This window comes from Equus przewalskii, chromosome X (assembly GCF_037783145.1).
Source record: "Equus przewalskii isolate Varuska chromosome X, EquPr2, whole genome shotgun sequence".
Classification (NCBI taxonomy): domain Eukaryota; kingdom Metazoa; phylum Chordata; class Mammalia; order Perissodactyla; family Equidae; genus Equus; species Equus przewalskii.
Window position 1 is genome coordinate 57,794,197 of NC_091863.1, and position 24,098 is coordinate 57,818,294.

The 24,098-nt window shown below is 35.4% G+C and overlaps 1 protein-coding gene across 1 annotated transcript in view; it reads right to left on the minus strand.

The window, feature by feature from the left end:
• Positions 1–13,895: 13,895 nt before the first annotated feature.
• The window catches only part of ABCB7 (ATP binding cassette subfamily B member 7), a 113,579-nt gene continuing 103,376 nt past the window's right edge, over positions 13,896–24,098 (minus strand). Inside the window, exons 15-16 of the mRNA XM_070605776.1 lie at positions 22,026–22,133; positions 13,896–15,212 (exon numbers count right to left, since the gene is read on the minus strand). Of these exons, the coding sequence (XP_070461877.1) occupies positions 14,997–15,212; positions 22,026–22,133 (324 nt within the window). The 3' untranslated portion in view covers positions 13,896–14,996. The remainder of the gene's footprint in view (positions 15,213–22,025; positions 22,134–24,098) is intronic.

The following is a 24,098-nucleotide window of genomic DNA, read 5'->3' on the forward strand; positions in this document are numbered from 1 at the left end:
TCAAAATCACAATGAGATATCACCTCACAACTTTTAGGGTGGCTATTATCAAAAAGACAAATGATAACACGTGTTGGTGAGGATGTGGAGAAAAGGGAACCCTTGTACACTGTTGGTAGGAATGTAAGGGTGCAGCTGCTATGGAAAATGGTGACATCATAAAATTAAAAATAGAAGTATATCATATGATCCAGCAATCCCCCTTCTGGGTATATATCCAAAGGAAACGAAATCAGTACCTTAAAGAGATATCTCTATTCCCTTGTTCCCTGCAGCATTATTTACAACAGACAAAATATGGAAACAACCTAAGTGTCCGTCAACGGATGAATGGATAAAGAAATTGTGGTATGTATAAACACACACACACAATAGAGTATTATTCAGTCTTAAGAACATCCTTCCATTTGTGACAACATGGATGAGCCTGGAGGACGTTATGCTAAGTGAAATAAGCCAGACACAGAAAGACAAATACTGCATGATCTCACTTATATGTGGAACGTAAAAAAGTTGAATTCATAGAAGCAGAGAGTAGAACAGTGGTTACTAGGGGTAAGGAACTGAGGAAAATTTGGAGATGTTGGTTAAAGGGTACAAAGTTGCAATTATGTAGCTACGTAGGATGAATACATTCTAGAGATCTAACATAGAGGATGGTGACTGTAGGTAATAGTACCGTATTGTATACTGGAAATTTGCTAAGAGAGTCAATTTCAGTTGCTCTCACCACACACACAAAAAGTGACTGTGTGAGGAGATGGATAGGTTAATTAGCTTGACTATAGTAATCATTTCACTATGTATATCAAAACATCATGTTGTATACCATAAATGCATAAAAATTTCTTAAAATTATCATTACAAAACAATTTATAACAGCAGGGCATTATAACTTATAAAAGCAATATCTAGTATGCAAACACTAGTAAACGCAGTCTTTCTAAAAACTCAAAGAACCTTTCTTCTGGCAAGAAGAAAAAAGAAAACCTGGAATTCAAGCATTCCTACACACAGACATTCATGTGAGTGAGTTATCAGGATGTCTTTTGTCACAAGCTGGTTTTTTGTGTCACTTATAAAAAACAAAGTTCTTTCTGATGACAGATAATGTACTTCTAAGATCCTAAGGAGAGATTTGCCTTCAGAAGAAGCAATATTTCCTCTTTCAAGAATAGATCTTCTCTAACATTTTACAAAACTGTTAAGCTTTAACGGACTTTAACACATATTTTCAAGTTTAAATTTTTAATATTTAAAATAAATTCAAGAAGTCAACTCACAAAATTCTCGGCTGTTAGAGTTAAATTGCCTAAAGTACCTAATTTAGGTGAGACAGATTCTTTAAAATATCTAGGGACAGTGATTCTACCACGTTTTTCCAAACATTCTTCTAGAGTTTAGTCTCACTACTTGTTTATATGAGTACAAACTTCCATTAAACATGAGAAATAAAGAAATCTCGTGTGATTAATTGAATGACATCGTTGGCAAGAAACTAATTCTGAGTATTGATTTTATTTCCTGCTTTTTTCTTATTTTTTTTTAATGGAACTCATCTTAATGCTTTTGCGTTTACCATTCACTGATATTTGGACATAATTACACTGTCACAAGTTGACCTTTATGAGTATGGTTTCTCTTCTATAAATAAGGAAGTATATGGTCAGTAAGTTTTTTACAAGCACATTATGGCTTTGTGAGCATTATTGTCACTTCCTTTGATTAATATGTTATACGTTGTTGATATATTGGGATCTGCATTGTTCTTCTTCAGGTTTCTTGCACTAGCCTAATTGCTTTTTAATAAAAATAAGTTAATTGATTCTAATCAGTGGGGAGCCGTGCCTCGTTTTTCCAAAGGATAACATCCTCTTAAAAGTTAATACATTGCTGCACAGACAGAAAGGCAGAGACGAAAAGGAAAGAATGGGAATCAACATTCTTTGAGGATCTGTCTCGTATCACCTTTTATACTTTTATACTTTAAGATGTAATTTATGTAGTGTTAAAACAATTATTAAATGAAAGGATTGCATAGGTATATCAGTTATTCTTGACTCAGGAAATTGATGAAAGCAAATATATTGTACTTTCAATTTTTTTCATAATTTAATTTTGTTCCTTTAGCTCCTGATTTGCAAATAATTGCTTGGAAGTCTCTCCCTGATTCATAGAAACAAATCTCATAGGCTTGGTTAGCAAAGCTATATTCAAACCTGAACATAGAAGAGGCCAATTAGGATTAATTAGGCTAATTGACAAAATATAAATGTTATTATAAATTGTTTCTCTTCCACAAATACACAGTGTGAGAAATTCTTGTAATTCTTGGACCTGGCATTAAAACCCTACAAGGCCAGATATGAAGTAGTTCCCACATCACGTCAGCAAGTGAAGTTATGAAAACATACTTAAAGTAATATCTGGAAATCCTGGGTTTTTGTTTTATTTTCAGCTTTATCATCTTAGGACAGTTAAACTGTATAGATTAGTAATTGGACTAAAATATTAAATGTAATAAGACCCAAGAGAAGACATGACATTGCCCATTTCAATTGATGGTCTCTTACCCTAGTCATTATGCACCCTAATTAGCTTTGCAGCATGATGCTGTCTGAATGGACTGAAAACAGAATTCTCCGGTGGTTTCTGCTCATAGTCTGACCACGTTCTTGGACATTCTCACCCATTAAGCCTGGGTTCTTCAGATATGTAGCCAGGGTTGAAGGAGTTGAAAACTACTCCTTGGCTCCAACAAAACTGAAGATCCATTGGTTAGCTGAGACGTGGAGCAGATCCTAGTTCTGCTTGGGGTCAGCTGGCTGACTAGGCTTGTTGCTCAACCACTTTGGACCTCTATTTCATCAGAGTTCCAGAGGCTACAGGTCCAAAATCAAGGTGTTAGCAGGGCCATGGGCCTTCCAAAACCCTGGGGGAGGATTCTTTCTGCTCTTTCAGCTTCTGGTAGCCGCAAGCATTCCTTGGCTGTGGATGCCATCACCCCAGTCTTTGCCTCTGTCATCACATGGTTGTGTTCTCCCTGTGTCTATCCTCACATTTTTTCCCTCATAGCATTTATTGAGTGGGTGATACTACTATGAAATCTCTCACACAAACCCCAGTTTCACTGTTAACCAGAAAGAGTTCACTGGAAATCTCTACCATATCTGTGTTACAGCTGGTCATGTTAATCATCACTTTCTTAGAACGTTAACTATACTTTCAAAGATTAAATTAGAATGGCTACACAAATGGATGCAGAGACCACCCAAATAAGTTTATTCTGAGCTAGAGGTTAAATGATACATTGATGTATTTCATGTGATCTTAAAACATGAAGAGTAGTGTTAATACCTCTGAGACCTTAGAGAGGGCCTGACCATTTGAAATTAATATGAAGGCTTCACTAGATTATATTATTACACTTTTCATTTTTTTTCCCTAAACACAGACAGATCATGAGAAATAGCAGGAGTGTAGGGAAACCAAAATCCTGCAATGAAACATCAGTTTTGAAAAGGACATTCAACACCAAATCTAGAAAGCTGTTTTCATTCTCTTTTGACTGCTCTGCTTAAGAAACCCTTACCACCAGAGTTTTATCATGATGGGAAGTCAGTTGGGAGAACAACTGGTTAAGTGCCTTAACCAAGAGTTCACTTAATCAATTCTTAATTATTCCATAGCTGAAAATTTGATCCCCAATAACTAAACCTTCTTCTTCCTCTGGATTTTAGACCTCTGTTCATTTTGCTGCTCCCCTCCATGCCAGTGGGTTAAAGCGAGATAAAAGAAAGAGTAAGTAACCAATTTCCATGTTAGTGAATCTTGTTGGTGAATAAGAAGGTGAAATGGGACTTATTTATAGATTTCATGTATTCGAATTCTGATATTCTACACAACTATGAAATTATTAATTTAATAAAGAAATCATTAATTTACAATGTCATCCTATGTATAAACTTGCAGCTTCTAAATTATGCAATGGCTTTTCTTTATAGACAAACTGGCATCAATATTACTAATTGAAGAAGGGTTTGTTCTTCATGTTTCATGACTACAGTTAAGGGCAGCATCTGTAGAGATCTGTAGAGGTTTTTTTTTTTTTGAATCATCATCATCAATAATGTTTTAAGTGTGGTAAATGAACCTTTGGAAATAGAAGTTGGAGACTCCTATAATTAAAACCAGAAGAAAACCTGCTCGAGGATTCTGATTTCTTACTTCAATGGCCTGATTTTGTGGAATACAGAAGTAAAATGCCAGCAACATACTACAGTGTCAACACATGTACAAAACACATTTTGCGTTGTGAACCACATGACAACAGAGGCTATAGTCAATATACTTACCCCATACCCATTAGCAGTAACTCCGCATTTACCTATGACAAACTCCTATCCCTAGGCTACCACTAATCTACCTTCTATCTCTGTAAGATTTGCATATTCTAGAATGGAAGCATACAATACGTGGGAAGCATCCATATGTAACATGGATTAGTATTTTATTCTTTTTTATCGTCAAATAATATTCCATGGTATGGATAGAAAAGATTTTACTTATCTATTCATCAGTTAATGGACATTTGAGTTATTTATGCTTTTTCGCTACTATGAGTGATGTTACTATGAATGCTCATGTGTTTTTGCGTGGACATACATTTTCAATTCTCTTGGGTATTATATCAAGGAGTGGAACTTATGGATCATATGACAACTCTACGTTTAACTTTTTGAGGAACTGTCAGACTGTTTTCCAAAGCAGCTGCACCATTTTACATTCCTACCAGCAATGTATGAGGGTTCCAATTTCTCCATATCCTTGCCAACATTCTTATTTTCTATCTTTTTGATTATAGGCATCCTAGTGAGTGTGAAGTAGTATCTCTCTGTGGTTTTGATTTGCATTTCCCTAATGGCTAATGATGTTGAGCATCTTTTCATGTGTTTATTGGTCATTTGTACACCTTCCTTGGAAAATTTCTATTCACATCTCCTGCACATTTTTGTATTATTAGATTTTTTATTATTGAGTTGTGATTATATTTATATATTCTGGATACAGTCTCTTACCAGATACATGATTTGCAAATATATTCTTCCATTCTAAGGGTTTTACTTTCTTAACAGTATCATTTGAAGAACAAAAGTTAATTTTGGTGATGTTCAATTTATCTACTTTCTCTTGTGGTACTTGTGCTATCGATGTCACATCTAAGAAACCATTGCCCAACCCAAGGTCATGAAGATTTATTATGTTTTCTTCTAAGCATTTTATAGTTTTAGCTCTTACATTTAGGTTTATGATCTGCTTTGAGTCAATTCTTATATACAACGTGAAGGAGTTTATCTTCACCTTTTTGCATGTGGATATCCAGCTGTCTCGGCACCATTTGTTGAAGACAATGTCCTTTCCCCATTGAATCATCTTCGTACCCTTTGTCAGAAATCAACTGGCCATAAATATAATGGTTTATTTCTGGACTCTCAATTCTATTTCACTGATTTATATTTCTATCCTTATGCCACTAGCATACATATCTTGATTACTGTATCTTTGGGGTAAGTTCTGCAGTTGGGAAGTTAGAGTCCTCCAACTTCGTTTTTATTGCCTATTTGCCCTGGCTAGAATCTCCAGTACAACAGCAAATAGAAGCAGTAAGAACAAATATTCTTGTCTCATTCCTGATGTTAAGAGGACAGCAATCAGTCTTTCACCATTAAGTGAAAACTCATTAACTGTGAGTTTTCCATAGATGGCCTTTATCAGGTTGAGGGAGCTTCTATGCACACCTAGTTTATTAAGCATTTTTATCGTGAAAGGGTGTTGGAATTTGTCAAATGCTTTTTCTGCATCTACTGAAATGATCATATGGTTTTTGTCCTTTATTCTATTACTATAGTGTATTACATTGATTTTTGGATGTTACATTAATTTTGCATTCCTGGAATAAATCTCACTTGGCTATGTTGTACAGTCCTTCCAAAATGTTGCTGGATTCAGTTTGCTAGTATATGTTGAGGATTTCTGTATCTATATACATAAGGGATACTGCTCTGTAGTTTTCTTGTGATGTCTATGGTTTGGGTATGAGGATAATACTGGTCTCATAGAATGAGTTGGGATGAATTCCCTCTTCGTTTTGGAAAAGTGTGTGAAGTACTGGTATTAATTCTTCTTTAAATGTCTGAGAATTCAGTAGTGAAGCCATCTAGGCCTGGGCTTTTCTTTGTGGGTAGTTTTTGGATTAGTAATTTAACCTCTTGTTATACATCTAATCAGCTCAGCTATTTCTTCTTAGGTTGGTTTCAGTAGTTTCTATCTTTCTAAGAATTTGTCCATTTCATCTAAGTTATCAATTTGTGGCATATGTTGTTCACAGGCTTTTACAAGTCTTTTTTACGTCTGTAAGACTGGTAGTGATATCTTCCCCTTCATTCTTTATTTTATTTTAAGATTTTATTTTTTTCCTTTTTCTCCCCAAAGCCCCCTGGTACATAGTTGTATATTCTTCGTTGTGGGTCCTTCTAGTTGTGGCATGTGGGATGCTGCCTCAGCATGGTTTGATGAGCAGTGCCACGTCTGCGCCCAGGATTCGAACCAAGGAAACACTGGGCCGCCTGCAGCGGAGCGCACGAACTTAACCACTCGGCCACAGGGCCAGCCCCTCATTCTTTATTTTACTAATTTGAGTCTTCACTATTTTGTTACTGATCAGTCTAGTTAAAAGAAGTAACAATTTTGTTGATCTTTCTAAAGAACCAATTTGTGGTTTTGTTAATTTTCTCTATTGTTTTATATTCTCTATCTCACTAATTTATGATCTAATTTATTAGATTCTAATCTATTTCACTAATTTACGCTGTATTTGTTCTTTCCTTCTGCTCACTCTGGGTTCAGTTTGCTCTTCTTTTTCTAGTATCTTAGGGCAAAAGGTTAGGTTATTGATTTGAGATGTTCCTTCTTTTAAAATAAAGGCATTTACAACTATAAACTCCTCTCTAATGACAACTTTAGTTGCATCCCATACGTTTTTGTTGTTTTCACTTTCGTTCATCTCAGTATTTTCTAGTTTCCATTGTGATTTCTTCTTTGACCCATATTTAGGTGTGCTATTTAATTTCCTTCTGAAGTCCTCAACTTTTCCTCCTCTATTATTGACTCCTAATATCATTTTTATTGTGGTCAGAGAACATTCTTTGTATGATTTCAATCTTTTTAAATTTATTTAAGCTTGTTTTATTGCTTAGCATATAGTCTATCCTGAAGAATGTTCCATGTGCACTGAGCTGAATGTGTATTCTGCTGTTCAAGCCTTCTATTTCCTTGTTGATCTTCTGCCTAGTTGTTCTATCCATTATTGAAAGTGGGGCCTTGAAATCTCTATCATTGTTGAATTGTCTATTTCTTCCTTCAATTCTGTCAGTTTTTGTCTCATCTATTTTGATAGGTTCTTAGGTGCATATGTGCTTAAAATTGTTATAACTTCCTGACAGATTGAATCTTTAGACATCACAAAATGTCCCTTTTGATCTTTAGTAACACTGATTTGTTTTAAAGTTTATTTTGTCTGATAATAGTATAGACACTCCAATTCTTTTACGGTTGGTGCTTGCATGGTATATACATATATTTTTTCCATCCTTTTACTTTCAACCTATTTGTATCTTTGAATAAGAAGTGCTTCTCCTATAGACAGCATATCTGTTGGATCAAGCTGGATCTTGGTCTTTTAATTCAATCTGACAATCTTTACCTTTTGATTTGATTAATTAATTCATATCTAATGTTGTTACTGATATGGCTGAGTATACATCTTCCATTTTATTTTTTTCCATGCCTCATTTCTTCTTTTTCTATTCCTTTTTTTTATTGCCTTCTTTTGTATTAATTGGATATGTTCCAGTGTAACACTTTGATCCATTTAATGTTTTAAGTATATCTTTTAAGAGTTATTTTCTTAGTGGTTGTTCGAGGGCTTAACAATATACATGCTAATTTATCAGAATTTACTTCATATTTACACTGATTAGTTCCAGTGAAATATAAAAACTTTACTCCTAAGAGCTCCTTTCCATCCTGCCTTTTTGTACTATTATTGTTATACATATTACATCTATATGTTACAAACTCAACAATACACAGTCATAATTATTACTTTATATGATCTTATATCTTTTAAAACAGCTGACAGGAGAGCAGGTATATATTCAGAGTTTGTTATATTAACCATCTTATATACTGTTTCTGGCTCTCTTTATCTGTTCTTGTGGATTCTAGATAACATCTGGTATCATTTCCTTACTCCAAGATAGCTTTGTTTCCACCCCCAACAAAAGAATAATACACATATTGTTTCATGTGATTGTTTTCTAAGTCAACTTAAGAAAAGTGTTGGGGCCGGCTCCGTGGCCGAGTGGTTAAGTTCGCGCGCTCCGCTGCGGCGGCCCAGGGTTCGGATCCTGGGCGCGGACATGGCACCGCTCATCAGGCCACGCTGAGGTGGCATCGCACATCCCACAACTAGAAGGACCTGCAACTAAGATATACAACTGTGTACAGGGGGGGTTTGGGGAGATAAAGCAGAAAAAAAAAAAAAGATTGGAAACAGTTGTTAGCCCAGGTGCCAATCCTTAAAAAAAAATAAAAGAAGATTAGCAACAATCGTTAGCCCAGGTGCCAACAAATAAAATAAAAAAAATTTAAAGGCTGATGCTGAATATTTAAAAAAAAAGAAAAGTGTTTAAGTCTTTTAAGAGAAGAAAGAAAGATGTAATTATACTTATACTGTCTTTTATAAATACCTATATGAGTGCCTTTACTGGTGCTCTTTGTCTTTTTTGTGTGGATTTGAATTACTGTCTAGTGTCACTTGCTTTTTACCTAAAGAATTTCCTTTGTATTTCTTGTAATACAGGTCTACTAGCAATAGATTTTCTGTTTATTTGTCTGGTAACATCTTTATTTCACCTTCATTTTTGAATGATAGTTTTGGATATAATATTCTTGCTTGATAGTTTTTTAAATTTCAGCAATTTGAATAAGTCATACTTCTGTCTTCTGGTTTTCACTGGTCCTGAAGAAACTTCACCTGTTAATCGTATTGTGGTTTCCTTGTATGTGATGAGTAATTTTCTCTTATGGTTTTCATGACTTCCCCCTTATCTTTAGCTTTGAACATCTGACCATCAAGTGTCTGGGTGTGGATCTCTGTGTTTATCCTAGTTGGTGTTTGTTGAGTTTCTTTGACGTGTAGATTAATTTTTTCATCACATTTAGATGTTTCCATCCATCTCTTTGAATATTTTCTTTCTGCTCCTTTCCTTTACTCTGTACTCCCATTACGCATATGTTGGTATGCTTAACAGTGTCCCACATTTCTCTGAGGTTATTTTTCTTCATTATTTTCTCGCTGTTCTTCAGATTGCTTTGTCTTCAAGTTCGCTGATTCTTTCTTTAGCCAGCTCAAATATATCATTGAGCTCTTCTAGTGAATTTCTCATTTCAGTTATTGTACTTCTGAACTCCAGAATTTCCATTTGTTATTTTTTTTATAATTTCTATTTCATCACTGATAAAGTTTTGTCTGCTATACCCACCATTGGGCCCTTTTGAAGACAGTGTTTTTTGCCCTTTTTCCCCCTTGTGTACGGGTGACACTTCCCTGTTTCTTTGCATGCCTTATAATTTTTTGTTATAAACTGGACATTTTATATAGTATAGCAACTCTGGACAATGATCCTCCTCCTCCTCTGGAGGATTGTTATTTGCTTGGTTATTTCCCCTGCTGCATGCAGCCTGATGTTATCTCTGTTAGTCCAGTTACCTAAGGGTTGCACCTGGGTCGGCATAAGGCACTTATTGGTCAGTAGGAATTTTATCCTTTACCATTGGATATGTGAGTGCTTGGAGGCTAATATCACAGTTCAGGGAGTTTACTTTTGACCCATGTTCTACCAAGGACTAGCTTGGATATTCCTTCTCTGTTCTGAGAGGGCACAGCCTTGAACATACACATAGTCTTACAGATTGCAAGGGACGAGTGTGACTTTATTTTTAAGCCCGTGTTCCTAGGAGTCACTTCTGGGTCACAGTAACTTATTGTTCAGTCAGTGTTTGGTCAAGTTCCTTGTACCAGTGAAGCTTTTGCCCTGTTATGGGTCTACATGTATTAGGAAATGCTTTAAAGTCTGTCCCAATTTCTGTTTTGATTGTCCTGAGTGGGTATAGCTCACCACATACACAGAGCCTTTTCAATCCTCAGAGTTGACAGTGCTCCCAGGAGTGCTCTGCTTGTCTCCCTCTTGGCTTTTCCCTATTAAACTTCTGGCTGCTCTGCTGCTTTGCCTGCACCAGCTCCTCCTAATTGCTCTCCAACAAGATCCCCAATGTTTTTGACAAATGCCCTTAGGGATGGAGTTCTCCATGCTCTGTTTCAAATGAAGTCAGCTCCCTTATGCAAAGCTTTGTCCTCATCATATGCCTTCTTCTTTGGAAAGAACCTCTGTATCACTGAACTGGAGCTGGGGGCAAGGGGCCCAGAGTGAAACTGCCACTCTATGAGGGGGCACTGGAGCATGGTGGCAGTCCCTGGTATTGTCAATTTTCCTCCATTTGAGTAAAACTTCCAACCTTTGAGTAAGCTGGGGTGGAAAAAGTCAGGGCCCCAGTATTGTCAGCTTGTACATGGAGCAGTGTTTCTACTCTAAGAGTAGAGGCTGGCTGGTGGAAGGGATCTCCAGTCCTCTTGGCTGTGCCTGCCTGGAATAGTTTCTACAACACAGGGTTGGGGGCATGAGAAATGCAGGCAGTTACCTCTGCCAGGGTGTAACTGTAGCCTCAGGGTGGGAGCAGGTGGAAGGAGGAGCCCTACCTCTCCCAACATCTTCACCATATCTGCCCAGAATAGAACACCAAGGGTAGAGCTTCTATAACACAGACCTGGTAGGGTGGGGGGTATGCAGGTAATTCCTCAAATGCCACAGACTTTTGTGTTCTTACTGAGATTTAATAGTTTTCTTGAATGAATTTTTTCCAATTGCTATACGCCCTTTGGAAAATTTCTAGAGGTTTTAAGTGACTCTTTTTTAGAAAACAATTTTTACCAGTTAAGTTGCTGTTTTGCTGGAGAGAAGGTCTATTGAGCTCCTTACTTCACCATTCTGGAAAGCTTGCCCTTCAATATATTTTTGAACATAACTTCTGAGCAGAAATGTGGTCCAGCAAAAAGAGAAAAGGACTGAGTGTCAGGAGCCAGAGTTTTCCTTAAAACTTGGCCTCTAGCAAGCTCAGTGACTTCTCCTGAAGTTCAATTTCCTCATTTGTAGAATAAGGAAATTGTATTAAAGGACTTCTAAGTTCCTTCCAACTCTAAAATCCTATGATTTTATGAAATAGAAATGGAATAGAAAGTCATCAGTGAAAAACATTCTACTGTAGCTGTGTGAGAATAGGAAATATGGAAACAATCCACTGCCTTTTTTTCATCAAAAATATTCCAACTTGTTCTTAGAGCATGCACTTCATTTCCAACTCTACCTAGCTAATCAAAATGATAGTTTAAAACATGGTCTGCAGTCAAGACTTTTCTACATCTCAAAGCTTTCTCTCCTAATCATTAGAAGTGAGAAACTGGGGGCCACAGAAAGTTGCCTTTCACTGATTGGTCATAAAAAATAAGAGTTTAATGCTAAGTGAAAGCACTACAATTTGCTACTATTTTACCCATATTATGAGCTCTGCAAACAATTACTTTCTCTCTGAGACAATTCCAAGTTTTCACTTCTGCATAAGGCTGTAAGGCCATACTCCCAAATCGTCTATTAATTACTTGTAGTTATTCTGAGTGTGTGAAAGACAAAATATCAGTTCTCCCTATGCACTGCAGAAAACAGTTGCTTCAATTGGGCATCCACTTCTATTCACAAAGACATATTGTTTATTTAGTAATGATTATCTGCACAGATTGCTATAACAATAAAATTGTGGTAAAGGGCCTCCCTTGCTGAGTCATTTTGTCTTAACTAATCAGTTTTAACCAGCTTATTTGACTTCATATTGTCATTTACTATACTGTTTACACTCAGAATCTATATACTCAGAGCAGGGAGAGAAGGGACCTTTCTATAATTTAAGAAAGTTGCCACTGAAAATGTACTTAAATGCTTTCAACTACTAACCCACAACAGAATACCCTATGATAAAGCTACAAGGTAAGAGAATTATGAATATACATTGGCAAAAGTTGCTACTCACTGACACATATAGCAACTAGGAAGGATAGGAAGAAGGCAGTTTGGGCAAAGTGATCCAGAAACAAGGAATCATATGATCTTTAAACATCTTGCCTTTAAAGCAAAACATATTTTTAAACTAGCCATCTTCACAAAATGAGCTTTGTCAACATCAAGGGAAAAGGCAGAATATTTACCTTAAAGTATATAAAAGGTACAAATACCTGTAGAGGAAAAGGAAATGCATATTTTCAGTTTGTCCAAATGTTAAGGCCTCTTTCTGATTCTTACAGTTGACCCTCAGACTTGAGCTGTTCAAAAATTTCCAAATGAACCCATCTGCTCATCAAGATATTTCTATGTTAAAGACCTTCAGGAAGGCATCTGGTCCAGTTTTTATGATCTCAAATTATCTTGCTTTCAATTTAATTTTTGTAAACTGGGATTCCCTTAGGAAGAAAGTAAAATTTTCAACCTTTAAAATAAAAGGATATCATCTTCCTCCATTTTCAGAACCCATATTTCAAAACTATAGCTTATTCATCCTAATATATTAAAAAATTATGTTGCAACAGTGATTTAGAAATTTATATACTTGATTATCCTTTTGTGTGAGTATCTAATATTGTAATGTAAAATTAGTACATCATAATAAATACCCTTTCTCTTGGCATTTCCTCTGAGTGAATCATGCTAGGAAGCTTTTCTTTCATGTTAATTTGTCCATTATTTCACAGTATAGAAGCACCTTAATATGATGGAGTTAAGAGAAAAATATTTAAGACTAAGTTATGGCCCCTATAATAACTGTGTTTTTTAGGTAACTTAAGTTTTTATTAGCTCAAAATACTGGTTAATGACTACAATGACCCAATGGCCTACAGACCACCACCAATCAGATGAAAAGAAAATAGTTTCAACTCTTTTAGTGGGGAAATCATCCCACCCTAAAAACATTATTAACCTTCTTTGACTAAATGTTTCCCATATCACAGAATCACTTTGAATACTGCTATTCACAATCAAAATGAGTATTACTAGTGGTTACTTCAATCTTACTTACTTGATTATGCAACTAAATGCAATCTTTTCCATTAGCATCATTGGGAATGTACAGAAAGAATTCAGAAGCAAATTTCTATCTAGACCAACCACATTTCTAGATGCAGCTGATTTATTCAAAGTGCTTTTTTTCCTCAGAGGAGCAATAATGTCTACGTCTTCACAGTAAGAAATGTCCCCCCCCCCAAAAAAACCATTTTGCAGTTGATTACGCATCTTAGGGTTAACTCCAACTTCAAAAGCAAGATCCTGCATCACTTACTCTGGTGTCAAAGACTGTGAAATACTGGCTTCAAGCTATTTATCAAATTGGCTTTAAATAACAAAACTGGACACCCGAGTTAGGTAAGTTTAGATATCCACCTATCAATGACAACAATACAAAACAGAAAAAAACATTAGTCTCACCCATACCAAATTATCTTTTAAAACACATTAAAACCATAAACCAATAAATACTTTAAAACCTTTTCTGAGAAATAAAACCTCATTATATACAGTTATGTGGTCATTCATGAGACACACAAGTTTCTCAAACTGAATGATTACTACCAAACAAATTAAAGCAAATTCAAATTGGAAAAGAGAGGAGCATTCTAAGTGAACACACACCAACATTTTATTAATTATTTCTACCTGGTAAAACTTGATTATTTTGTTTGGGCTCTTCCTTATTATGTTAGGCTTAAAGGAACTCATTAAATCACTGGAAGAAAGAAGAGAACTTGTAATAAAGTAATTCTGAAGTGTCAACACAGATTAGAGTCCTAATCATCTAAAGAGTATATATATGTAACCCTCTACTATTTACCTAAAGGACACTAATAATTTTTAAGTGGATGTTGCCTTACACACATGTGTGAGCATGTGCATGAACACATCCCATTTAGTTGTTTCTTTGTATAACTTCAGATAGCAAAAGCAGTGCATTTAAGATGGAAATAGAAAAGCCAATTAACTTCCTAAGCTTTTTAGATCACTCCCAGTACGGCAACTCTCAAATTATATCAGGGCTTCTAAGTCTTTAAAGAGAAATATAGAAATTTTGGTCCAAAACAAAAGCAATACGTCATTTTGGTGGAAAGGTAAAATTCCCACCACTAGATAATAGTTATAATGCTGGTTAATGATGAAGAAAATTCTACATACCAACATGAGAATTAAGGTTTTTCCTCCAAAGGGGATACGGTGGCAACTTTAAAAAATGTAAGCTTATGTATCTGTCATTGAAGTATTTCAGTGGGGGGTGGGAGAGAAACAATGAACGCATACTGTCCTCTTTTCTTTTTTTTTTTTAAATTTCAAGAAACAGATACTTTCCATTAAATCATCAGCATAAAGGAAGTTTTAAAAACTACAAAAATTTGGAAACCAATCTGATTCATTTGGTTATGGATATCAAATGGCTGAGACTTCAAAAATGGAAATGGGGTAAAGTCAAAATAGTAACCAAAATTATGCTTTGAGTACAACTAAGGAAGTAACAAGAAAATAATCTGGGGATAAATATAGATACCACATTAGAGAGATTATGAAAGATGTAAAACTCAAACCCCCTTTCAAATAAATCTTATCTAAAAGAAGGATTGTAGAAAATGGGAATGTATGATTTTCTTTTAATAAAACAATTCTTCTTCAGTGCAAATGGATAGTCAAAAAAAAAAAAAAGAAAGGAAAAAAAATGTCTTATGTGACTTAGCAGGAACAGTTTCCACAGCCTTTCACACTGTTGACAATTTCTTCTTGTAGTTTCTTCCTTTCCTCCTCTTTGGACACATTTTCTTTCCTTGCATCCCACTTGGGATTATCATGGTTCTGCACACGGTTGCTCTGCGTATGCCACATTTCAGAATAGATACTGCCAGTGTTAGCAAGCAAAGCATGGTGGGTACCGCGTTCAGCTATCTTACCCTAAAAAGCGAAAACAAGAGAAACATAGAAAAAGATCAGACAACTAGCATAATAATGGAAAATACATAATACTTTCTAACGAAGGATTTTGAAGGATTTGGACTCATTAAAATACCTCTCCTAATTCCTCATCCACAGTATAAGTGGGAAGAATTGAAGCAAGAATGTTTTCTTCACTGTAGAGCTATCAGCCCAGTGAACAAACAAAACGCTATGAAATTCCATATACCATAAACCATTTCACATAAAAGAAATAAAATTTTTATGTTTTATTTTTCATTTTGAGGGACAGAAAAGGAAGGTGAGAATTTTTTAAAGGTAATATTTTCTGTAACCAGTAAATATTTAAGTCAAAAACTGTTATTTATACAAAGATTTAAATGATTTAAAAATAATATCTTGAAATCCTTATGTATACTTTGAAATAAAAAAGATTTCTCCATGAAAAGTTTACTTCTTGCAGTAACTATTTTGTTAAGAATGGCTATTAAACTTGACATTGCATAGATTTGGTATAGATTCCAAACTCTCATCCACAATTAATTTGTCTCTTGACAGCTACTGCTAAACATGCTGGGAGACAAAAGGAATTTTGTCACTTTTACTGGTACTCCTGGTGATAGAACCTTTACAGATATACTCTTAAGCAAAATAACTGAAATTTGTCTGTGCCCACTTCTGAGTGGTTAATTGAAGGCTCTTCCTTGATTGCTGGCTGGATAGTCTAAGAAACAACTATTTTGCTCAGCTATTTGAATTCCTCTGGATCTTGAAGAATGTAGCCCTCAATCTTGGTATGTATAGAGCACGTCATAGGCACCAAAGCCCCAATGGATTATATATTTTATACTTTTCTATTTACCACTGTCAAAAACAAACAAAATAAAATCCTCAGTGAAAACTTCATCAAAAACTATTAAAAAATTGACATTACTTTTATGGAAACACCAATGAAACCACACATAATTTATCCTTTAATAAAAATGTATAAAGTATATTTTAAATTATTTGTATTAAAGCACAAATATATATAGCTTAAAAAGTCAAGTAATATTACAAAGCTTATAAGAAAAAGAACAGTCTTTTGCCTCCTCCTTCTGCACCCTTGAATATCTCCTTACTCTCCCCAAATTTGAGCTGCTACTTCTGGTGTTTACATACACACACACACACACACACACATATACACGTGTGTATATACATGAGATTCAGCACTCTTACACTATCCCACATTCCCACTGTCTCATTCTTCACTCTCCTAATAACATTGGTTATATCACAAATGTTTAGGTTAATATTCAGTGTTTACCTTATTATGACTACGTAAGTATTACCTGTTGAGCCAAGTAGATACTAGGATTTTATAGATATTTTCTCATATAATTTTTTATTCTTCCTGGACTTAGTAACTGCCTTATTTTTTCATGTGCTTAGTTTTCTATGTCACTATTGGTAATCCTCTCTAAACTTCATTCCAGAATTATAAAACCTATCTGAACACTATTTTTCTCATAATTAAACTACATTAAGTAGTCTATTAGTTCACTTCCCTCTCCCTCCCAGAGATATTCCTCTCACAGCTTTTAGGTTCTTTTCTTTATCCTCATTTCTGAAATTTTATGATAATATGACTTGGTGTGGTTTTTTCTTTTTCCTTTCCATTCATTGTGGTGGGTACTTGGTAGGCCCTTTCAATCTGGAAACGCAATGATCTGAAGTTCTAGACAATTTTGGGGTATTATTTCTCTGATAATTTTCTCCCCCCTTTTCCTAGTCTCTCTTTCCAGAACTAGTCAGATGTTGAACTTCTTAGACTAATTCTCTCATTTTCTTATCTTTTGTCTACTTTCTCTTTTTGTTCTACTCTTTAGAGATTTCCTTGACTTTATTTCAGCAATGACGTTTTTCATTTCCATAATCTCTTCTTCTCTGGTTGTTCCTTTATTTATTTACCACTCCCATTTTTAATTTTGAAATCGCAAGATTAATAACAATGAACACCATAAATATGCTTCTCCTAGTTCAGCAGCTGTTAATTTTTCCACATTTCCTTTCTCTCACTTGTCTAATTTTTCACTCTTTTTTGCTAAATCACTTGAGAATGAGTTGCGGACATCATTACGTTCTACCCCCAAATATTTCATTAGCATGTATCTCCTAAAAACAAAGACATTCTCCTACATAACTGAAATACAACTTATCATACCCAAGAAATTTATCTTTTAGTCCATATTCATATTTCATAAATTGTCCCAATAGTGTACTTTATATATATTTTTTCAATCCAGGATCCAATCAGGGTCAACACATTGAACTGATATTTCCTAGTCTGTGTGGGTGTGAGTGACATTGATGTTTCTAAAATGTCCAGGCTTGTTTTTCAAAGAATGCCCTTCAAGATGTATTTGTCTAGGGGCTGGCCCCGTGGCCGAGTGGTTAAGTTCGCGCGCTCCGCTGCAGGCGGCCCAGTGTTTCGTTGGTTCGAATCCTGGGCGCGGACATGGCACTGCTCATCAGACCATGCTGAGGCAGCGTCCCACATGCCACAACTAGAAGGACCCACAACAAAGAATATACAACTATGTACCGGAGGGCTTTGGGGAGAAAAAGGGAAAAAATAAAATCTTAAAAAAACAACAAAAAAAAGATGTATTTGTCTAGTGGTTCCTGATTATTAGATCCAGGTTAAACATTTTTGGTAGGAATACAACATATGTGTTGATGTGTCTTCAGTGCATCACATTAGGAGGTACATGATATCCATTTGCTCCACAATTAATACTAAGTTTGATCACTTGGTTAAGGTAGTGTCTACCAGATTTCTCTATTTTAAAGGTACTTTTTCTCTTTGTAATTAATAAATAATCTATGGGGTTATACTTTCAAACTGTGTGAATAATGTATTCCCCAACAATTTTTTACCATACGGTTTTAGTGACCAATGATGATCCTTACCTGAATCAACTATTAGAATGGTGCTTGTAAAATGTAATTTTCTAAATTTATCATTCCTTCTACATGTTAGTTGGCATTCTTCTTAAAAAGAGCTTTCCCTTTCCGCATGATAACTTTTTTTTAAAGTATCATTATGGAATTATGTAATTCATCAGTATCATTATTCTTTTTGATGTTCAAATTATCCCATATTTGGCCAGTGGGAACCCATTCAAAATAGTTCCTGTGTCCTTGTGATGTTTTTCCTTAGTTTCCCAGCCCCAGATACCGAAATTAGTCATTGCTCCAAGAAGTCTTGGTTCCTTTTAGTGAGGGAAAGTATTTAATACCCAAGATGTAGGTACTAGTTAAACTCATTGCTACTAGGATTTCGTGGCTTCTGAGCCTTTCCAGTGAACAGAGTTAGGGATTTTTTTTTTCCATCATGAATTCATATTGATAATTCTGTTCCAATAAAACATCATACAGTTCCTCCTATTCTTCTCCCAAGTAAGACCTGTTTCCCAACAACATCAATATATTTACTCATATGCTCAATCTTACAATATATACAAAATAGTTTCAAAACGGTTACTCCCATACTAACAACAAAGTTCAAATTTTCTTTGAGTTATTTTTGTCCTTATAATATATTCCACTGAGGGTAAATAATCAGAGTAATGTATTCAAAAGTTACTTGAATTAATTCTATTTTTCTTCTGCATGGTTGTTATCAATTTGTTATACAGTTAGCTTCACTTCTTCTTTTCCTTTTTCATGAGGAAGATTGGCCCTGAGCTATTATCTCTTGCCAATCTTCCTCTTTAGGTTTTTCTCTCCCTAAAGCCCTAGTACATAGCTGTGTATCCTAGTTGTAAGACCTTCTAGTTCTTCTATGTGGGACACTACCATAGCATGGCTTGATGAGGGGTGTGTAGATCCGCATCCAGGATCTGAAATAGGGAACCCCAGGCTGCTGAAGCGCAGTGCGAACTTAACCACTGTGCCACTGGGCCAGCCCTCCTCTTTCTTTTTTGCTGAAGAAGATTTATCTTCAGCTAACATCCGTGCCAATCTTCCTCTATTTTTTTAGTATGTGGGCTGCCAGCATAGCATGTCTGCTAACAGAGCAGTATAGGTCCATGCCTGGGAACCAAACCCAAGCTGCCAAAGAGGAGCATGCCGAACTTAACCACCAGGCCACCAGGGCTGGCTCTAGCTTCACTTCGTTTTGTTTGCATTCAATTTCTGTTTTTCCCCATTCTTGTGGATTTTTAAACTTTTGAATATATAAAAACATTAGCATAGTTCAAAAGTAAAAATAATATAAAAAGTATAATCAAGAAAGTCTTGTTCCTTCCCCTAGCTCTTCTACCGCTTTTCTATCCCAACTCTGCAGGTAGTCAATTTCTTTAGTTTCTAGTTTATTCTCCCTGAGTTTCTTTTTTCAAATTAAGTAAATATACATATGTTCTTTTTTACCCATCCTCCTTGCAAAAGGTAGCATACTATATACTTGTTTGCATCTTTATTTCCTTCATTTAACAACCTATCCTGGAACTCATGCCATCTAAGTCTCCTTTTACTTTTTTTCTTAAGAGTACTTGTTCTTATTTTACAAATGCTATATTTTTCATGACTTTTGATGATACTAATTACATTTTTTTTTTTGAGGAAGATTAGCCCTGAGCTAACTGCTGCCAATCCTCTTCTTTTCGCTGAGGAAGACTGGCCCTGAGCTAACATCCGTGCCCAACTTCCTCTACTTTATATGTGGGATGCCTACCACAGCATAGTGTGTGAAGCGGTGCCATGTCTGCACCTGGGATCCGAACTGATGAACCCTGGGCCGCCGAAGCAGAACGTGTGCACTTAACCGCTGCGCCACTGGGCTGGCCCTAATTACATTTTTTAAGTTTTCTTATGTTCTCTGCATTGTCTACATTTTCTACTGAGTTCCTTTTTTCCTGCTTGTTTTGGAGGTCTTCCTTTATTATCCACTGACACTTAAGAATGGAGCATTAAAAAGCAGACTGGAAGCTGTGTGTGCATGGCAGTGGGCTTTTCAACTGTTGGGTTTCACTGTGGGATGATCACATGGGTACCTGGTCATTTTGTTGGGGTCCTCAAATATGAATATATTTTTTTCTGGAGCTACTTTTGTTTCTCCAGAGAAGAATCTTCCAATTATCTGCTGATGAGGGAAGGAGTGGTGTTAGAAATAAACAACTAGTTGTCAAGGTTCTTGGAGCCAGTGGCACAAGAGGGTCTCTGGTCTTATTCTTCTGTATGATTTGATTTCCAGTTGATCTTGCCCCTCTTTGTTAATGTGCTTGGTAGTCTTCTCATGTCCAGAGCCTCTCTGACACAATTTCCTGACAAGTAAACCTCCAGCCTCTTGCCAAGGCTGGGAAGGGGTAATCACCAGGCCGCAGGGGGTGAGGAAGGGCCTTGGGAACTCTTATCTCTTATCTAGACTTAACATTAACACTACAAGAAACTGCTGACAGAACAGATGAGATCACACTAGTTTCACCAGAAAAGGAAAATCTCTAATCTTCATAATCTAGTAATTACAGAATCATCAAATTATAAACATAAAGAGATTTTAGATAAAGGTACTATGATCATTAATAAGTTTCAATTATAATCCAAACCCTAAGTGGCAATGTTGTGATATAACTGAATAGCTACTGTTAGCCTCATGACATGAGGCAGGTAAGCACATGCCTGCTAAAGTACTTTTAACATTGTATATTTATAAGAAAAGGCTCTATGTGCATGACTACATACAATTAGAAAGTTTAGTTTAAAGCATAAAACAGATTTTATTTCAGAGTCTTGAATATCAATGACATAATAAAGTATATTTACAAAATTGCCCATTTAAGATATTCTGGTACAATCATACTGAAAAAATAAATTTATTTCCTAATGAATATAAGCATTTATGGACAAGCCAACAAAAAGACCTAGGGTTTCAAGTGCACAGGTAACTTATAAAGGAAATAATACATACACCACAGAACTAAACACCCTATAAGAAATTTTAGTGGTGTGAACAACTCTCTCTCAATAACTCAATAAAGAAAGTACATGAGAATGCTTCTTCTCTCTTTAACACCCAGTACTCAGGCTTTCAAAACGATAAAGAATTTAAGGTTTATTTATTAGAAAGGAAAAACAATCATAGAACAGGTTGAATGGGAAGTGAAAAACCGAACAATGTTAGAAATAATCAAGTAGTAGGGGGTGGGGAAAAGATGCCCTTACAGAGAGGAGAAAAGGTAAACCATTACAATTTTCAAATCTACCAATCACAATACTGGTACTCTGATTTGTTCAGAACATTTAGATAGTACACTCTTATAGTAATTCTCTCAGAAGAGATAAAGCAGGCTGTCCTTTTTCTTACTCTCTCCATGAGGAAAAAGATAAAATAAAAATGGCCATGTTCGAAGATGAGCACTTTATTTTATGCTAATTTTCTTTTAGATATCAAGGGTATGTTCAGATATTAGAAAAAAGAAAATATAAAATACAGTAAACACAGTGAGCAAAGATTCTGTACAGAGCAAAAATGAACGCAGACAAATTATTTTATACATACACCCTTTAAAACCAGCTTCTATCATATGAGGATTTAACGCTTTCCTGATCTAACTTTGCTTTGAACACTTTAATAAAGAGTGAATTTATTCCTTCTTGGAAGTGGCACGCATTATTTCCTATCAAAAGGAGGTAAAAACAGAATCCTATCAGGATTCAATCTCATTCAAAGAACACAAATTCTGTATATTTCTTTAGAAACAATATTTAAGTTGCTTGTGTTTGTAACAATTTCCAATATTCTTCAAATACTAAACTTAAATCCCTTACCTGGTCCAAGACAATGATTTCATCTGCATCAACCACTGTTGACAATCTGTGTGCAATGAAAATAGAAGTTCTGTGCTTGACTGCATCCCTCATGGCAGCAAGAATAGTCTGCAAGTTTGACAACAAGGAGAGTAGGAGGGGAAAAAAAGATTTATCTATTAGGTAAATATAAATTAAAATTACCATACATTTCTTAAAGGAACATATAAAACGCCAATTAATTTTGCATTATATAGACTTTACACTACTAACAAATATTTGACCTAATCTAATTCAATCAAAAAGGGAAGGAAAATACGACCACATTATCACGCAAAATACCTTTAAGATAGGTAACATTTCTTTAAATTACAAAGTCTGGGAAAATGTAGATATTTTCTATACTTAAAGACAAACAAACAAATCACAACGATGAATCCCGCAAAATCAGGAGCATAGCCAGATATGACGTTTATCGGCCAATGAGAGCAAAGATAAAATGAAAACGTATTCAAATGATAGGATGCAGAGAAATTTAAAAAAATCAAGAGATAGGAGACTCAAAAGGTATAGCATTTGCTTTTCCTTAGTTCAAACTCAGAGGACAGAAAGGATGACAAAGACATCTGTATGTTTAACTTGAGGAAACTTCTTTTTCAAAAGCATTCTGACTTCTTAAGGCATTCTGGAAAATACATTTTTGTTTACTGCCTGTAAAGTACAAGAAAGCTGTCTACATATTCAGCTATACTTGGAAACCTGGGTTTAAGTAACAGCTAGCTAGGATGGAAAGAGCAGTGTGGGGGAATGGGGATTATCCAACGGCTTTCTACAGATATTTCTAAACACTGTGTTTAGCAAAGGAATAAAACTGTCAAGAATAGATGGTTACCCAGGAAAAGAAGACCTTAAATTTTACTAGGGCAGACTGAAAATCAAGTGCAGGGCCAATTCTGAGAAAACTTGTGATATTTGTGGGGACTCTTCTTCCTTACTCTCAAGAACTTAAACTCTGACATCCGACTGAGTGTCCTGGACTTTTTAAAAAGGTCTACTAAAATATACCAAATCTTCTGGTAACTCATTCCCTCGCGGGGGTTCTCTGCCAGCTCTTAATGCTCTATGAGATAACAGAATATATTTCAATGTAATTCAAATAACGACTGTTAGGACTTTCAGTTTGTGGGAAATGAGGATGACATATTTTTAGGTATAAAGTTCTTGTAACCAAATTCCTACTCTGTCTATAAATGAGGCCCAGTCCTGCATAAGGTTCCCTTTAAATATAACAAGTCTTCATGGTAAACAATTCACTTAGAAATTAAACTGTTTTAAACATATGGCAGATCAAATAATATGCCCTGAAATTTAACTCCATATGCAAATATTATGTTATACATGGTGTAAAGCCAAAATTAGGCCTATCCTTCAACACTAGATTTTTACTTATAGTCAAGTAAAACGTAGGTGAATGGAGGCAACTGACAACATCTATTTTCAGTTCTAGATTAAGGGGATTTGTGCATGAAGTTATCACTGCTGTTAAGACTTTTGTATTTAATGCAAAGATGTTGTTATGAAGCCTAATGTAGTTGCTGTGTAGTACCATGACATCAGTGTCACAACATTTTGGTGTTTCACAATACGTTGTGAAATGAATATAAATTGACAGCAGCACTGCAGGCTACGTGTGCCTGACTTGCACCTCAATAAGTTACTCCATGATAAGTGAAAGGCTTTCTTGTTTGTACTGTGTCACAATCATTTACATGACCTGTTTTAATGACTGTTAAGTGGCAATAGCAAAAAGACTAAAACGTTCTTCCTTTGTCAACAGATTAGGCAATTCCTACAGCTTTGTAAAATGCAAGGGTAATACAAGAGCTAAGATGTCACACAGTTCCAAAAGGACACATGTTTGCAAATGGACTTAATGTGATAGTTCAAGGCAACCTGGTATTCTTACTATTACCACTTGCTAGATGGGGAAAATAGGGTTAGGTATTTTGCTCTATAGTAACCCCAATTGAAGTTCATCCAAAATACAGAAGAATGTAACCATTTTACTGAAACTTCCAGGGAGAAAAGTTAAGC